We start from the raw sequence: 19,318 nt of genomic DNA on the forward strand, positions 1-19,318 counted from the left end.
CAATGGTGGAGTTACTTGCTGTTCCCCATAGTTGGATTCCGTAGGTCCAGACAGGTTTTATTACGGCCTTGTAGAGGGTTATTTTGTTCTGTATGTTTAGTTTGGAGCGTCGGCCCGTGAGCCAATAGAATTTTCTTAGTTTTTCCTTTAGTTGCTTTGTTTTTTCGGAGATATGTTTTTCCCAGGTTAGCCTCCTGTCCAGGGTCATGCCCAGGTATCTTACGGAGTCCTTGCTTGGGATTATTGTGTTGTTAATGGTGACCTGGGGACAGGTTTGTTTTCGGAGCGTGAAGGTTACATGGGAGGATTTTTTTTCGTTTATTTTAAAACCCCATTTTTGGAACAACTTTTCCATGGAGTCGAGACTTCGCTGGAGAGTGGATGAGGCAATTGCTGGGTCTGCGTGGGTAGCTAATAGTGCTGTGTCGTCCGCAAATGTTGCTATTGTTACCTCGTTTGATATGGGTAAGTCGGCAGTGTAGATGGAGAATAGTAGGGGTCCGAGGACACTACCTTGCGGTATGCCGGATTTTATTGGGAATGTTGCGGAAGTGGCGCCTAGACATTTAACTATGAATTGTCTGTTGGTTAGGTAGGATTTTAAGATGGAGTAGTATGGGTGGGGTAGGATTTTTTTAAGCTTGTAGAGTAGCCCTTCATGCCATACTTTATCGAATGCCTGTTGGATGTCTAGGAATACGGCTGAGCAGTATTTTTTCATTTCAAGGGTTTGGCTGATTATGTGGGTTATGCGGTGGATTTGCTCTACTGTTGAGTGTTGTTTTCGGAAGCCGAATTGGTGATCTGGGAGAGTCTTCAATTCTTCTAGGAGTGGAAGGAGACGATTCGTGAGCATCCTCTCGAATAGTTTAGACAGGGTAGGTAAGAGACTGATTGGGCGATAGGAGCTGGTTTCATATATTGGTTTACCGGGTTTGGGGATGAGGGTGATTAGTGAGATTTTCCACGCCTTAGGAAAGTGTTCAAGGCGGAGGATGGCGTTAAAGATTGATGCGATGAGTGCAATCCCTTTTATGGGAAGTTCCTTGATTGCTTTATTTCCTATTTGGTCGTGACCTGCTGCTTTCTTGGGGTTTAGGCGACTGATTGCTTCTATGATCTCTGCAGAAGTGAAAGGTTGAATAGGAGGGGACATTTGGAAGGGAGTGTGCAGGTATTCGGTGACGTCCGCTGCGGCTATGGAGGAATGGGGTTGGAATACTTCAGTCAAATGTTTGGCAAATAGGTTGGCTTTTTCTATAGGGCTACGCGCCCATCCACCCTGCGGGCGGCGGATTGGAGGTATTATTTGTGGGGGGCGCGTGAGTTTCCTGGAGGCTTTCCATAGTGAGTAGTTTGAGTCGGCTGTGGGGGACAAGCTGGCGAGATATTTGTGAAAACGGTCATTATTGTAGTTCTTTATGGTTTTGGATAGTTTTCTAGTTGCGTTGTTTAGTTTGCGTTTGTCCTCCGGTGTTCTATGGGTCTGCCATATCCTTCTTAGTCTACGTTTTTCTGCTATTTTTTTTAGTATGTACTGGGGGTATTCGTGGTTGCTGGTGGACGTTTTTGCCGGTGTGGAGACGCGGATAGCGTTTATTATGCTCGCATTTAGGTATTCCGTGGCTGCTTCGATTTCATCATTGGTTTTTAGTGAGGTTGAGGCTGAAGTTGTGTGGGTAAAGACTTCTCTAAAGAGCTGCCAGTTGGTGTGTTGGTTATGAATGGAGCCATTAGGTGTATTCTCGATGATAGTTGAACTGACTGTTACTATCACGGGGGAATGATCAGAGGAGAGATCAGCCGAGGAATTGATTTGGACGTGTCTTGACGAGATATTTTTAGTTATGAAGAAATCAAGGAGATCGGGTATTTTGTTTGTGTCGGTGGGCCAGTGTGTGGGTTCGTACGTGGTAAGGTAGTTGAGGTTGTTGGTTAATATGCTGTTGAGGAGGTTTTTGCCTCTTACTGTAACCAGTCTGCTGCCCCATTGGGTGTGTTTAGCGTTGTAGTCTCCTCCGGCTATGAATTTGCTGGCCAGGGTGTCCAGGAAGTGGTCAAAGTCTTCTTTGGCGATGGAGTGTCTGGGAGGGCAGTATACAGCTGAGGTGGTGATTGTACCATGACAGTCTTCTATTGCTACGTTTGTTGCTTGGAGGTAGTCTTTCTGGAATGGTTGAAGTTCGTAGTGCTTGATGTTTGACTTGATTATGATTCCGGTGCCGCCGTGAGCCTTTCCGCTGGGGTGTTGGGTGTGGTAGAAGTTGTAGCCGTGTATTTTGAGGTAGTTTTTGTCGGTGAAGTGGGTTTCGGATATGAGCATCACATCGATTTGCTGTTGTTTTAAGAATAGTTCTAGTTCGGCTTTGTGCTGAGCTAGACCGTTGGCGTTCCACAGAGCTATTCGCATTGGTTTTATTTTGCTTCTGTGCTTATGAATTTGTCCATGAAGCGTGTGAGTAGTGACAGCAAGTTGTTAATTTGCTCAGTTTGCTTCTCGATAAGTTTTTCGAGTCTGGTAAAGTTGTCCGTGCTTGGTGGGGTGGGAATTCTATTTTCTGTGTGTACACTGTGTGTTTTCGAGTTGTATGCGTTTCCTTGCGTTGCCTGCGCATAGGATACTGTTGGTGTGGTGAGTTTTTGGGGTTTAGGTTCTTGTATGTTTATGTCCTTGGGTCTCAGTTTTGGATACTTTATATTATGTAGCGATTTGTAGGCTGAGCATCCTTTGTAGTTCGCAGGATGCTCTCCTTGACAGTGGATACACTTGGCGGGGGTTTCCGGGGATTTAGTGCATTGGTCAGTGGGGTGATTACCTGCACATTTTACGCACCGGAAGTTGTGATTGCAGTATTTCTGCGTGTGGCCGTACCTTTGGCACCTCTTGCATTGTATTATTTCTTTCTTTACAAGAGGTGGCTCGAACTTAACTATGGAGTTCATCAGCCGATTGATATTGTAGATTTCTTTATTGTTTGTTTTTTGTTTTAGGTCTATAAAAAATAAGGATAGTGGGTTTTTTGTGATTCTATGCCTAATGTTACTGATGTTAGTTACTTCGTGGCCGTGATTTGACAGTTCGCATTTTAGTTCGTCTAGATCGACTGAGTGATGGATATTGCGTAGCACCACTCGAAATGGTCTTTCTTGTTTGAGCTGGTATGTGTGGAATTTGGCGTTTAACGTTTTTAATAGCTTGGTTAACTTTCTATAGGCGTCTGGGTGGGACGGCAGTATTTTCACTTGGTTGTTGTTAATCTTTAGCTTGTAGTCTTCTTTGCTGATGTCTTTTTCGATAGTTTTAATCATTGACTGTATGTCGATTACGTCGTTAATGAATATCGGTGGGGGAGGGGGAATTCTTTGAGTATGGAGATTATTTACCTCTTCGGTTGTAATCATGGAGTCTTCCGTGGACTCCAGAATTGAGAATCTATTGTAGGTAGTCACTTGGCTGGCTGATGGTTTGGTTTGAATCTTGTTTACATTTGTCTTGGTCGGTTCGAGCTTTCGTTTTTTCGTGTGGTGGTCATTTACCAGGATAGTTGCGTTGCCCTCTTGCCACGGGGGAGGAAACATGGCGGTGTTATAATTTTGCTCCGGGGAGCCTGTTGGAAATGATAGAGCCATCATCGAGCTAGTTAGTTCAGTGTGAAAGAACTAGTCGAGAGGCTGTTAACCCCTGGCTAGGTTAGTTGGATTTGCTTTCGTCAGCTGGGCGTCACGTGGAGTTTTGTGAACTTCACAGGGCACTGGACACACGTCTGCACGTCTCGGCACTCAGCAGCAACTGGATGGTAGTTGCTATTTTGTGGACTTTGCCGGGCACGTCTGCACGCCTCGGCGCTCACGAACGAACTCTATATACATATTGTACACACACATACAGGTACACGTGATACACGTGTAACGATATTACAATATTACATTATATTATACTACAGGATGGGAGGGGATGGACTGGGAGGGGAGGGGAGGGGTGTTCTGTGGGATTAGTATAGTATTCGTATATCTATTTACATATTTACATATTTACACTTAATTCAGTGGGCGTTGCCGTTTTGTGGCTCTTTATCTTGTTGTTTTTTGTTATGGGTTCCGTATCCACCAATATTTTTTTGTGTTTTTTCTGTGTTTGTCTTCTGTATCCTTTTGGGGGAGGGCCATGTTGTATCTCCACCTAGTGTCTGCAGTACGGCTATCTAGGTTTTCCTCGTATTGAATAGATTTCATTCCTATTTTCCTTTGCATATGATAAATTATGGGTATGTTGTTTTGGTCTTGGAGACAGTTTCTTTCGTCTAGGTATATAAAGGCTTCGGGGGGGATGTAGCCTGTTAACAGAGTGATTTTGAAGTATGCGTCGTTTGGGTATAAGCAGCCGAAGATTAGGCTGTTTTCTTTGATCTTCGCGGCTTGCGAGAAGTGATTTCTCGTTAGTTTTAGGATGTGACAGTCGATGCGGTGGATGTTGGCTAAGTCGTATATTTTTTTGTTTTTTACGTATTTTCTGTATCCGCTGTGTTCAGATCTGTAAATGCTCAGGCAAGCTCTGATGCATTTTCTTTCAAATATGCGAATTTTTTCCATTATTGACGCTGGTATGTTGTACCATATTGGACAGCCGTAGGTTATAATGGGTCTTATTAGCGATTGGTAGCACATGATTTTTACTTTGCTATCGAGAAGTCTGGAATAAAACAGCCTTTTTGTATTCCAAAAAGCTTTGCTGGCTTTGGAGAGTTGGATTTCGATATGTTGCTTGTAATTTAGTTTTTCATCTATGTTTATTCCTAGGTATTTTACGCAATTTTTGTGTGGTATGAGGTTCTCTTCGTTTGCTTTTTCTTTTAGGCGGAATTTCCTGATTTGTTCCCTTTCTGCTGGGCCGATTTTGCTTGTCATGGGTCTGAATAGTATGGTTTCGCATTTGCTTGCGTTAATTTTTAGTTTCCATGTATGATAGTAATCGCTGATTTTGTTAAAGAGTTCTTGCAGTTCTGTTCTTATCGTTTTGGTTTTGCGGCCTGTTACGTAGATGATTAGGTCATCCGCGAAGGCTATGGAGCGTTTATGTGTGGATGCGTTGAGGTTAAAGAGGTTTAGTAAGTCGTTATTGTAGATGCTGAAGAGTAGCGGGGAATTTACTGTTCCTTGTTGCAGGCCGTTCTCTATGGAGAATTCTTTGCTTGAAGTGTGCGAGCCGTCGGTCATTATGAACGTTTTGTTTGTTATCATGTCCCATACTATTTTGATTAGGTATTCGGGGAAGTTCTTTTTAATTATTTTATAAATGAGCCCTGGGATCCAGACGGTGTCGAAGGCTTTTTCGATGTCTATTAGGCAGGCGGCTACTCGTTGATTTGCGTTAAGTGCCCAGCAGATATCCGACGTAAGTTTGTTTATTGCGTGGATTGTGGAGTGTTTGTGGCGGAAGCCGAATTGGTTTTCCGGGATTATCTTATTTTTTGAGCAGAAGGCTGCTAGGGGGTTGTTTATGATCATTTCGTATACTTTGCTTATGTTGGGGAGGAGGCTTATGGGTCGCAGGTTTCCAGGTGATGAGCCGTCTTTATTTTTTTCTTTGTAATGGCTATGAGTTTGGCTTTTTTCCATTTTTGGGGGAAGTACGTGTTGTTCAGTGCGTTATTAAACAGTACTGTGTAGTACCATTTTATTTTGTTTGGTAGGCGTTTGAGCGAGATGTTTGGAATGCCATCGAAGCCGGCGGATTTTTTGTTGTTTAGCGTGGAGAAGATTGTACTTAGTTGATTGAAGTTTGTAAAGTAGTTTATTTCTGGGTCGGGCTGTTTGGGGTCGTCCGATGTGTTTTCGTTTGAGAATGTGCAGACTGTTTTGTTTAGCGCTATGTCTTGTTTTATTTTATTTTTTAGTATGTTTGTTTCGGCGATGATAATTCTGTTTAATTGTTCTCGGCCCATGTGTTCGTTTTGTGTGTGAGTTTTGGCGAAGTGGGTGCCGATAATGTCTAGTTTTTCCGTTGTTTTTGATATTATGAAGTTGCCCTCTGTGTCTTTGTTGGTGTTGTGTATCTCGATGCCTGCTTCTTGGATGAGGGAGGCTTTTTCTGGAGGCAGTTTGAGGGGCGGGATGGAGTTTTGTTCCTTTGGTCTGAAAATTTGATTTATCTGCGGGAACTTGCTAGCAGAGTCTTTTTGGAGATATTTTTTATTTTATTTGTCCAGTATTGATTTATAGAGTTTGCGAATTCTTGTTTTAGTTGTGATTTTATTTCGTGTAGCAGGTACTTTAGGAATTCTATGTCTTCTCTTTTGTCGTAAGAGTAGTTGTGTCTTAGGTTGTTTAATTTCGATAGTATGTAACTTTTATCTCGTTGTAGTTTTTTTATTTTATAGTTTATATATGGCTCGCAGGAGTCTTTTTTTTTAAATGTCGGTACGGATTCTTGTATATGTTTTTCTATTTCGTCTATGAACGAGTCGATTTGTCTGTCTGTTAGGTTGACATTGTTGTAGATTTTTAGGTCGCAGTTCTGTTCGAGCAGGTTTTGGAACTTTTTCCAGTATGTCTTTTTATAGTTGAACCTGGGTGTTTCGGTCTGCGTTTCGAGTGTTAGGTAGTCGGATGTGTTTTTGCTTATCTGAAATACTATGGCGTTATGGTCGCTGTCGTAGTCTATGGTTTTGAGAGTGTTATTTGGTCGTAAGTTTTGGAATTTTATTCGGGCGTCTGCTAGGCATATGTCTAGGTAGGAGCGTCCTTTTGGGTAAGAGGGTAGCTCGGAGCCATAGAGGTTTGTTTTGTAGAAAATGCTTTTATTGTCTAGCCAGGTTCTGACGGAGTTTCCTCTCGTGTTGTTTGTTTCGCTTTTCCAGCTGGTATGTTTAGCGTTAAGGTCACCGGCTATTATGTAGTAGTTTTCCTGTTTGTCGAGCTGTAAAAGTTGGAAGAGATCGTCGAATTCGTCGTTAAATTGATTCTGGTTTCCGTGGGCTGCGTAGGCTGCGGAGATAAATAAGTTTTCCTTATTGTTTATTTTTATTTTTATGATCGTCGTCTCTAGGATTTTGAATTTTGTTATTTTGTCGTTTTGTATTGTTTTGAACTTCAGGGGGTTTTTTATGAGGATTGCCGTTCCTCCTCCTTGGGTAGCGTTTGGTCTGTCGTGTCTTATTATAGAGTAGTTTTTGTATTGCACTTTATGTCTATAGTTCAGTTTGGTTTCTGAGATAAGTACTATGTCGGGGGTTTCTTTCTTAATTAGTGTTAGCATGCTGTATCTTTTTTGGTTTGAGATTAGTGAGTTGGCGTTTATTGAGATGATTTTCAGATGTTTAACTTTTATCTGGTTTATTTTTTGCTGTGATTGGTGGACGGGTGGGTTTTGGCTAATCTTCGTCTATATTTTCGATGATGTTGAAGATGGAATCGATTCTTTCTTCATGTGTATTTAGTGCTTTTTTTATTTCGTTTAGTTGTGTTTGTTGTTCGCTTAGAGCTTTTAGAATGCTTTTTTTGAAGTCTTCAATGACATTTATTATGCTTATTCGGGGTGAGTCTATTGTTGGGTTGGGGTTTTGTTTGACTTGTGCCGCTATGTTTGTTACTTGTGGGCTTGTCTCGTTTATACTTGTTCTTTGTTTTACTATGTCCGCGAATTTTAGCTCGGGGACGTACTTACGGCTTATTTTGGCGATTCTTTCGGCTTTTGCTGTTTTTGCTTTGATGATTTTTTCATTAATCTTTTTGGGTAATTCGACGAGTTTTGGGCATCCTTTGTATGATGCAGGATGTCCGTAGTTTTTGCAGTTTACGCAGTAGATTTTTTCTTTGCTTATTGCTGCTTCTTTTTTTATTTTGCACTCGCCTGGCCCGTGCGGTTCAGTGCATTTTACACAGCGATAGTTTAGATTACAGTTTTGTGCTGTGTGGCCTATTCGCTGGCATTTGTAGCACTGCGTGATATCGTTTTTTTAAATTTTTTCCCATGCTATTTTTAGATAGTTAAGTCTGTTTATTTTTAGTAGGTTCCCAATGTTGCTATCGGGGGAGACTTGAATTATATAGATTGGGAGCAATGTGTTGTTCTCCCTTGATTTTCTTGTTGTGAATCGAGTCACTTTGGTGAAATTAACTTCTTCTATTTTCAGGGCTTTTAGGTCTTCTAGTATTTCCGCTTCTGTGTAGCTGTTTCCTAGCCCTTTTAGTAGGTACGTGTGGGGTTTTTGAGATTTTGGGGTATATGTGAAATAGGCCGTGTTGGCTGCGGTCAGTATTTTTTTTGCATTCGCGTAGTCATTTATGTTTTGAAGATAAAGCACGTGCTTACCTGAATGGATTCTTTTGATATGGAAATTCTTGATTTTGAGGGAATTTTCCATGAGTGCTATTGTGTCTTTTGGGTCTTGTAATGTTATGTTGATGGGGGGTGGCCTGGCCCCATTTGCTGATGTGGGGGGGTCTGCCTGGTCTTCAGCGGGGTGGCTGGGTGGCAGGCCCTTATGAGTTTGGTTTTTCAGTAATGTTGAAGGATGTGGTGTTGTTTTTTTTTGGCGGAGCGGCGGGGGGGGGGTGCTTGTCCGGACGGTATAGCTTTTGCTTGTGGTTATTGGTGACGTGTCCGGGGGAGTGGGCTGTCTGGTTGCCTTTTCCCTTAATACGTCGTTTTTTTTTTAATGTTTTCGATAATGGTTTCATGCGGTTGCGGTGTGCAGGGGTCTTGGGCTTGGAGGGCTTCGAATCTGTTTTTTAATGTGATTGCCATTGGTTGAGGTTGTGGGCTTCTTTTTTGTTTCATATTTTCGTTTTTATCGTCGTGCTCTTCTTGTGAGTCGCTTTCTTCTCCTTTTAAATTTTCTTGTTTTGTGTTTATTTTGTTCCTGGTTACCAGGTTTGGGGGCGGATTGAGTTTCCGCGTCTTTTGTGTAGCAGTTCTTATGCTGCTATCTTTAATTATTTGTTGTTTTTCTATTTTTCTTTTGATTCCTTTTTTTGACGAGCTTATGGCGGGTTCTGCCTCCTTGGTTTCGATTTCATTCCTTTCTTCTTCTATTTTTAAATTGTTTGTAGAGAGGTTGATGTTATCATTATTTTTTCACTGTTTAGCACTCTTTTTGTTTTTCTTTTTTTTTTTTTGCTCTCTCACTGTCTACTGTGCACTGTATAGCTTGCCGCGCTCACTGTTAGGGCCTACGCCTGTTTATCCCTTAGGGCCGAGAGGTCCGACCTGCTCGGAGGATTACGGTCAACTGAGAGTATGTACGTATGAAAGTGCAGAGAGTGAAACTGAAAAACAACCTTTTATAACTAGCGAGAATGTGAGACAATTGAGAGATAGAGATAAGATCAAGCGAACCGATTTTTATGGTAACCCAGTAACGTACGTAGCGAAAAAATTACCAGTGGATTTTAACGAAACGATGAGATCCGAAAAGAAAGAAATTATGTGGCTAAAGAAAATATTTCTCGAATGCAAAATAGAGATATTTAAGTATACGCTATGTGTAGATAATACTAGTGTCGTAAAATTAATTAAGAATCCTGAATTCCATCAAAGAAGTAAGCATATTGATATAAGATACCACTTTTTGCGAGATTTATACAATAGAGGCGAAATTGATGTAACATATGTAACAAGCGAAGAGCAACTGGCAGATATATGTACAAAAGCGTTGCCAAAACCAAGATTTGAATATTTAAGACAAAAGTTAGGTTTGAAAAATAAAAAAGATGTTAAGAGGTAATTGCTTATAGAGATGTAGAGTTTTTAGGGAGGGTGTCGAAGTGACTATCACTTCTAATATAAAAAAAAAAACTCTACATGATCTGTTTAGTCTTCTCGTAGTTTTTTTAGTAATAAATTAATTTGAATGGAAAAGAGAAAGGCAGTTGGCAAATGTATTTGTGAAGACATTGACAAAATCAAGGTTCAGATATTTACGACGAGAGTTAGAAAATATTCAGATATAATTGTTTGTTGGGATGTAGAGTTTTAGGGAGGGTGTTGAAGTGGTCACCACTTCTAGGAAAACTCCACATTTGGTCTTTTTAGCTTTCTCAAGCGCTGAAGCCATCGACAGCATATAAACAAAGAATAGCAGGGAGGCAGACCATAAACGGTAGACAGGCGACGTTGGCTTCGGGGTTCTCAGTCATAAAGTAACACTGCTAGCGTGCGGATCTGGACCAGCTCAAATTGTATTCCTGTATTTCATTATTAAGTCAAATATATACTTTGTATCTTACACTTTATCCACGCGTTTTTCTCTCTTTATATACTGAATAACCTCAACAATTTTAGCCGCTCTATCTCCGCTAGTTTGCAGACTAAGAAGAACCGAGTTTAAAGTTGACGAACTTCTATACGATCGTGCGAAGTTAAGATTTGAAAGAACCAAATATTCGTTGCTCTCCAGGTATACAATTTTCATCGTATTATTTATTATTTTATTCTTTGTAACTTATAATTATTTACACATCATATCGTTCTTTATAACAATGTACGCATACGTGGATTCATCAATTACTTTTTTTTCTTCTTTTTTAGGTGGAGTTAGAACAATTATTAATTAGGCGAGAATTAACAGTTAAAATTACGGACGAATCGAGTCGCTATGGTTTTCATTCCTTGTTCGTCAGGAGCCTCGCTAAGGAAGCACGTCTTCGTCGGTGAAGCTTATAGCATGGTCGCGAAGAAGCTTATTTTTCAATTGGAATCATAAATTATTAAGCAATAACATAGAAATTTGCTTCATCCCGCGCTCAATCGCCAGGGACGTGTCGTAAACTAGGTATCTCCGCAGGGTAATTTGGAATTATATTACAGCGGTACAAGTTGCCGAACTTCCTCACCCGCACAGATATCGTGATCTTCTCGGAAAACTAACATCTCGTGTTAGTTCAAGTAGCGTCCCATCTTTGCCAGTAGAAGGCGCGCCAAGAGCACGTGAAAGGTTGGTCATGACACTCGCGGCATTCACACCTCGAACACAGAAAAAGATACTTGTTAACGTTCAAGCGGTTCAGATATTGTTCAATTTTCGCGCGACACAAACGTTGTTCAAACTTGGAACGCTACAGGCATTTTTCAACTCTGTTACGAGGAAACTTATACATATTCATTGAAGACATACGAAAGAATACGCGCTGTATTCGTTATCATGCGTTTTTTTTTATTAGAGTTCAGACTTTTATGGATCGTCATTATTGGAACAGCAAGCGTTCAGTTCTGTTCTTCCCTACGTACTCATAATCTTGGCTGATAACCGCCATTCGCTATATACATCGTTGCTATCGACGTCAAAGGATTAACACAGTCAAATACACAATCCATACAATCCGATTTGATTGATTTTAGATCTTGCATCAAACAGATCTCTATATAAACAGATAATTTCTGATTCTAAACATTTGTATCGCTTCTTCTTCCGCTTTGAAATCCTCTACAAACGCCTTTTATAGTCGTTCAACTTTTCAGCTCACAGAAAAGAACATTACGCGTATTCCTAGCAATCGCCCAAAGACTCGAACGTGTGCTTCGATAAAGCTCGCTTAACTTTCATCGACACATCGATAACTTTGCGTTCCAAGATGTTATTACGCCCTAGAATCCCTAACATAATTTTAGAACCAGAATTTCTGTGCAAAACAATTCCATCGCTTTGTCACGCTTAACGGCTCAATCATCGAAACATGTATCATAACGCACGAATTATGATAAAAAAGAAACTGTCTTTCGAATAAAAGCAATCCGTTTGCCAGGTGCGCTTAAGGATGTACAGGACGTCGACGGAGCAAGTGTACGAAATACAGCCGCTGGAGGGTAACAGTTCCGCTCAACGTTACACTCAACAGCCGAAACAACGATTCTCTGAAATGCCTACTCCGTCGGTTTCGCCGACGTCTTCTCTCCGAAAGCGCGTCTCGGAACTGCCAAGAGCCGCGAGTGCATCCGTTTCCGGTGCTGCGGGCATTGTCTGCTCTAATACGGATCTGATATCGATCCTAAGCTCGTTAGCGTCTTCCGCGACGGAAATCAACCGATGCGGCGAGGAAGCGCCGAGTTCCCGGGACGATAGCAAATCAAACTGGCCCGGAAAAACGACCGAACAGAAAGGAAGACGATCGAAGAGCTTCCGTTCCAATAGCTTCGACGTGTCGACATTGCACGGAGCTAAAAGTAAGCTTAGCGGATCCTCGAAAGCCGCTATTTCGACCTTTATGGCACCGTCGAATTGGTTCACGAAGAGACACCAACCGATGTCGAAGAAGCCGGAAGATTTAGTAACGGCCAGTTTAAGTCTCAAGTTCGATAAATCGAAGGTAGTGAAGGCGGTGAAGGAAACGTTGGGTAAAAAGTCCCCTAATAGCGAGGTCAAACACAAAGTCGTATGGGACAACACTAGTGGAACCAAAGTGGACGCTCAGCTAAGTTGTATTGCTCGTTACGATATCGTTTCTTGTTTAAGAGCCATCGTAGGTGAAAGGAGGAATGCAAGAACGCACATAATACGCAAAAATCTATGGCAGATTCAAAGTACAGTACTCGTTGTGATATTCGGTAAAGATAATAAGTTCTCCTATGGAGATTTCATTTTTCAAATTATTCTCGTACAGGTACGTGTTTGCATAAATAAATAACACACGGTCTCTGCGTAAATACCCAGGCCAGTTATAAATATTTCAGTTTGCCAACGATATCTCAACATGTGGGACACTCACATGTGTGCTACTTCGTGAGCGATGATAAAGGCGCTGGTCAAGCCTTCGTCTCGATTTAACGCGCACGATCTCGCGGGATCGCATACTCCTGACACAGGTGCGTAACCGGAAGGACCTCCTATATCTAACCGCGTCAACCATACAGCAACATCGAGATTTACGCCCTTCGAGGACAGCATCTTTCTGTTCCATTTGTTCACGTTCTCGAGAGATCGTCTGGCATCGCCACGGCGGACCTACGACAACGTTTAATATTTTCTTAATAAAAGCTAGCAAATATTACGAATATATTATATTTATTATTACATCATGCATTATATACTATATATAAATATTCGTCAATGATAATAAATATATGTGCAAGTAATCGTGTTGTTGATTGTAATCAAATGTAACTTGTAACGCTATTAGTATTTTAATCTTCCTGAAAAATGTTGAAATGTTGATTCGACAGCAGAGAAGAATAGCAGAAAAAGAAAAGTAAAAGGAATCGCAAGTGTCGTATATCAATGATATTATCATAGGTCTATAACATTAAATTAAGATTCCTAAGAGATGAAAAAGGTTTAATAGTCGATTATACAGATATTTCGGATACACGATAAATGCGAGGTTTGTCAATGATCCGTGAAAATTGTTTGTTTGGAAATTTGTTTCCAAGGGATCGTTCACGGTTGTCCAATTTAACAAAATGGAACTCGTTGCATTTTATCGATCTAAAACGTCATGCGCAGATATTTTGACCTATATAATTTATATACCATACACTGTACAGATAAGTAGAAAATAAAATAATTGACACTCGCATAGGCGTATCTCAGATAGTTACTACTTTAGTTAAATGATTTAATTTAATGGAAATCGCTTACCATAACGTCTCGTTTTTCCGCGTATAAAATCATTCGTACGATCACTAGAATCATGTTGGATTCGAGCGATGGGTCCATGTAAATTGCACTGACCTAGGATTAAAATACGTACGAAAATGTAACAGGCGTTAAAACAGTATTACAGCCTTACAAATAAATTATTATTCAAAACTCTCGTAAATACATCGTATCTTATATAATTTTCCTAAAAAATTAATTTTATTCGTTATATTTATCTTAGGAAATGTACGTTATTAATCTCAACAGCATTGGAAAACCAATTACCGAATGGCTGAAATTAATCGATTACAAAATTCCATTACGGATAAATTATTCGCTGAACTTTTTAAAAGATACGTGCAAGCTTTGAACAGTGTAAACAGAAAATACAGAGCTTCCGTCCGAATATACGATCGAGATGTTTGAAAGCAAGTAGCGTACCTTGAAAATACAGAGATACGCATAACTCTGCCCTATGTTTCCCGGTTGCTTGCGTACATATGTAGGAGGAGGTATTCTATATCTAAGTATAATAACAGAATTTCGTTTGGTATTACTTACGATGTTTAAAAGAGCCAAGATATATTGCTGTACTCGAATTCCATGAAAATCTACCACGGAGTAATCAGCAGCTATTCCAAGCTCTAGCCATCGTGGCGGCGAATCCTTAGCAGTTGGTCTTTTCTCTAGAAATGACTTATCTTAGAAATCGACTTATCTTCCACGAAATTAGAAAGTCTACTCGACTCGACTTGATAGCTTAAACGCATGATTATTAAAAGCATAAATTAATATCTACGAGCAAGTATTCGTGGAATAATTATTATGATATAAATAATTATTTCAAAAGTATAATTTCAAAAATATCAATTCGGTATCACCGTGAATTTCATCCTGCAAATTTCTTTAAAATTCTTGACAAATTTTGGTAAACGTATTCCTCCAGCAAATTTTTCTATTTTTCTATTTTTTTACATTAAATTAGGCAAGATAGATAAAGATTCGTGCAATGGACAATATACATATGTGTAATAGACAGGGAATAATAAAATAAATTAAAAACAGCGAAATATAGATGAACGTGTAGAAGATGAAGCGAGAGTGGAACGCAATAGGGAGAATAATTGTAAACCGAGTTCCTTTTAAGGCTGAAGATAAGCTATTCTTATATTACATGCTGTTATTATTACTTTTGTACACGATAGATTGGAATATCAGTACAATTTCTTTCTTTCAGTAATATTCGATGATTCGTTAATTTATTAACCGCTATATTGTACGTGGTAAGTAGAAAAGCAACGATTGTACAAGAATGGCATTTGGAAAAATATTTGACTTACTTGATAATCTGTTCCTTTGCCATTTAGGACCAGAGAAGTATCCAATTTCCTCGGGATTTGTTATTTTATATAGGTTGGGGTTGATAATCAATCTCGGATCCACTCGGATTGGTTATCACACCTTTTATTTTCTCTCTTATACAAAACACCAAATCACACAGCAAACGTCTAAACTCTCCCAATGCGTCTTAGCAATTAAGGCGTGGTCGACTCCTATGGCAAAAGAGCGTCGTTAGGAGTCGTACCAACATAACCCTAGTAACCTTTTAGTAACTAGCGGTCATACCAACTGAGCATTTCTCAACAGGATTTACGTCGATCGATAATTCTTCCACTATTGTATCGTTGTATTCTGTGGAGACATCGTCTTTTTCATCGTACAGAATCAATTTCTCAGCTTCTGGGTATTCCACGTCGAAGACGTCACCGGAAAGATTATAAAATCCCTGAACATCGTGGCTTAAGGAATCGCGTTTGCTTCGTTTCGACTTTCTCTTACTTTCTTCAACTTCAAATTTATTCGATTTCCCTGTAACCGAATTATCAACGTTTTACCACGTTTGCCTGTCTTATCTTCGCTATTCTCGTTACGGATAAAATGAAAAAATAGTTGCAAAATTTCTGAAATTGTAAATACGACCAGACTGGAACGTATCAACGACATATACGGTGTCACAAAATTGTGACAAGTCAATATTCCAGTTGTTAGTTTGTTGAAATTACGCCACCGCTGATTAAACGTATCACGCTTTAATAGAAAATTCAATTTCCCAGCGGGGAAAATGGAATTTTGCGCTAATTAAAGTATTGCGCTTTTGTACAAAATTCCATTGTTTTCTGTTGCCCGCGAAAATGCAATTTTACGACGGACATTTCAGACAAATTTCCATCAGACGGCTTTCCATCCGTAAAAAAGAATGCTATCTATAAAAGTGTCAATGGAAATTGATCAAAGTAACGTCAAACAAACCCGTTTAAACAGCGAGGTAAGTAGACCAATTGCTTTTAACAAAACCTGTATCGTTGCTCTTAACCGTTTCACTTTTAAATATCAATCGGCGCTGTTCCTCATTAAAATTTCGATTTAAATCGAACGAGAAATACAGCGTAACACTTGGAATTTTCTATCGTTTCTCAACCATACTTCGAACATTTACGTCGCATTCTTCGATTCATAGGATCGCGATGTTGGATTCTTCGATTTCGATACAAAAACGTTTCACAGCTTTCGACGCGGGAAATTTAATTAAGAGAACAAATAATTTGTTTATAAACTGCCAATTACGTGCCTTGAATTTCCGATATATGCAATAAATTTCATTGCTACTTGACCTAAGTGGGTCATAAAGTTGCAACCGTGTAAACCGTGCCACGTAATTTTATTGCATTCAATTTTCCACGTTTCCAACAATTTATCAAATTAGAATTTATCCGCGCATCGTACGAAATTTTTCATAAAAATTGATTAATAACAGTAGATATATAGCTCCTCGTATTCGTAAAACAGATTTTTAATCTGTAAACAACGAGTCGTGGTAATTACGATACGATCGATTTTCAACTTAGCAAAATTTGTTTCCATTTAACATTCACATCCAGATTGTATTTCCTTTGTAATAAATTAATTATATAATTAAATAAATTTATTATTCGAACCGATATTCAGATACAGTTCGAGTATACTTGATAAATTTTCAGACTCGATTCTCCAAATCGAAAATGAGAACGTTTTATCCTATACTTTTTCTTCATTTTTCCACAAGGATTCGCGTTGTTCTCGCTTTCAGACGTTGTTCCGTTGCATCCTGTATATACGGGGTGTGCCAAATTTAAACCGCCAAATTGTAAGGAGTTGATTTACAGACAAGAAGAAGAAGAAGAAGAAGGAAGAATTTTATATAATGTTCGTCAACGGACGTTTCTTTACAGAATTACAAACGAGTATCGTTCGTACGAAACAGGTAACGACGCGTTTTCCATCGCAGCGTGCAAAAGTTCGCTGTATTATCGTGTCAGCGCAGTTGCATGCTTTTTATCATGCGACAACAAGCCCGTGTCGTTAATAGCTACAATAATGATACAATGAAAAATTATTATCTGGTATGTTTGATTGGTCGTTGGAGAACGTTGTCCGTGTGCTCGGATAGAAGCCTGACATCGATCAACGATGGGAGTAATACGATCTCGTACACACAGTTGCTAACAATTCGATCGAGTAGCAAAAACCGCGTGTTTTTACTCGTTGCGCTAGTTGTTCACGCGAACTCGCATCTCCAGAATAAACCTTCCGTTTTACAGTTGCGAAACCATAAATACAGAAAAGAAAACGCAGTTCTTGAAACTCTGACGAAACGCTGATAATACGGTCAATTGTCGCGTGCTGTGAAATGGAAAATTCGTCGTTACTTGTTTCATACGTACGATACTTGTTTGTAACTGTGGAAAAACGCGTTTATTGCCCAGCTTCATACGACATGTTTTTCGGTAAATATTTACAAAGCGGACAATCTCGCCATATTCAACGGCTTTGAAATATGTTTGCCAAGGCTAATATTCCGAACAACTTTTTCCTGTAATACTCTTTACCGTCGCTCTGCTTTCCGCGATATTCGCAGCAATTTCTGTCTCGACGACAGCGATGATTTCGTAGTTTCGCTTTTCTCGATATCACTGCTAAAGCTTTTCCTACCTCGAATAACGACGCAAAGCTTCGTATGAATCGTATCTATCCTGTTACTTGATACGCGAATTTAATTCGCGGTAGCCTCAGTGATGTTTCTTCCCTGTGCGAGTTGAAAATGATTATCAGAAATGCATATATATATATGTCGGCTGGACGATAGGATTGGGGGTGGAGGTGTTCGATGAATCTTCGTTGATATTGGCCATCGATGCGGTGTAACAATGGTAGAGTTTATTGGCACAAGTGAGTGGTATTACAGCGTTGGTAATTAATCACAATGTTAGATACTCGCGGCGCTATGACAATGGCCTCGCGTCCGGTAACGAATCCGCGGTCAACGGGATGTCGAACGTGTATATTTCGTGGAAGTCTAAGTTATATTCAGGTCGCCACAGAACAAGCACTACGTACCGGAGAATTACTTGTATCGTCGTTCAAATCGTACGAAAGTGTGTCTCTCCATCACGGTGACGCTGTCGAGGAAAACTATGATGGGTGTGACTAAGGGCACGAGATCATCGGATTCGTGGAGAAAAGTCTTCATTCGGAAAGTGAGGGAAATTGGAGTTACTGTTAATTGGTCAATTTCCATGTTGATGGTTGGGGAAGGGTGCTGGCCGCCCTTTGTTTGTCGGTTTGAAGGACTTTCGTTAAATAGATCTTAAGATTTATAGCGGGTCCTCGGGCTAGCCGAACATGTACTGTGGAGACACATCAACATCTGGTAATCGTCTTACTCGAAGCATAGTCTGCGTGTGGCGAGCCACGGGACAGAAACCATTGAGACATTTACCATCGCACCCTGTCCCAAGCATTTCTTTTAAGGAGAGTTATAGAGTTACTTCCTGCCTTGGTTAAACAAAACGTTCATCCCCTTGACCGCGACTACGTTCGGCGACTGGTTGTCGCCTCGAGCCCGAGCTCACTATCATAAATCTCGAATAAGTACAGTCGGATCGAATGACAACGGTTTTCTTAATACGGCTATGGTGAAATCTAAATTACAGTACTAGGTGTCTTCCCAAAATTCCGAGGAGAAGGCTCCGGTGCTCTTTCATCTCCGACATATATATATATAAATGTACGGACATCAACGTCCGAGACGTTCGTCCATGCCAAACGGTAACGCGTACAGGAAACATTTGTTCAAAATGACTTTGACTTTAGCTATATTTTCAAATTGGAATTAGCTAATGGTCGTTCGCTTTGTAAATGATTATTTCTTTTTATTCTTTTTGCCTGCAGATTAAGCCCTTCCTGTTTGACGGTTTAAATTTATTAAATTAAATTTATTAAACCGAATATATATATATTCGTTTGTACTACGATTACTCTCATACTCTATGTATGGTGTTATCATATCGACGCTATCAGTTCTTACAGTATCACGATCAGAGTCAATTTTAGAATAGAAGAAGCAATTAACGGCGGATCGCAAAGTAAGAAGCTTATAACATAATTGGCAAGGAAGTCGGTAAATCGATCAACCAATCACCTACATCCAACCGTCTAACGAAAGATGAAAAGCCATCGCGATAACGATCCTTCTCACCTGCAGGATTTTCCGGATTCACAGACACGAAGCTCGAATTATTCCTGATCGACCACCACTTTTCGTTTTTCGGCTGAAACATCACATGCTGGCCATTCGTCAGCGGCTGAACGAAGAACGATCTCTGCCCGATCAACATCAAGGCGTACACTTCTTCTTCGCATATCGTCAC

The 19,318-nt window shown here is 40.1% G+C and overlaps 1 protein-coding gene and 1 long non-coding RNA gene across 2 annotated transcripts in view; both read right to left on the bottom strand.

Annotated features, from left to right (window-relative positions):
• Positions 1–10,400: 10,400 nt before the first annotated feature.
• LOC126926986 (A disintegrin and metalloproteinase with thrombospondin motifs 3-like) overlaps positions 10,401–19,318 on the bottom strand; it is a 118,387-nt gene continuing 109,469 nt past the window's right edge. The window contains exon 5 of the mRNA XM_050743296.1: positions 10,401–10,963. Within this exon, the coding sequence (XP_050599253.1) occupies positions 10,882–10,963 (82 nt within the window). The 3' untranslated portion in view covers positions 10,401–10,881. The remainder of the gene's footprint in view (positions 10,964–19,318) is intronic.
• LOC126926990 (uncharacterized) lies at positions 13,259–15,215 on the bottom strand. The gene is made up of 5 exons (XR_007715051.1): positions 15,198–15,215; positions 14,912–15,124; positions 14,133–14,257; positions 13,572–13,664; positions 13,259–13,469 (listed from the first exon to the last, which is right to left on the bottom strand). It is a non-coding gene; the product is annotated as an uncharacterized LOC126926990 (long non-coding RNA).

Source organism: Bombus affinis, unplaced genomic scaffold, assembly GCF_024516045.1.
Source record: "Bombus affinis isolate iyBomAffi1 unplaced genomic scaffold, iyBomAffi1.2 ctg00000068.1, whole genome shotgun sequence".
NCBI lineage: Eukaryota > Metazoa > Arthropoda > Insecta > Hymenoptera > Apidae > Bombus > Bombus affinis.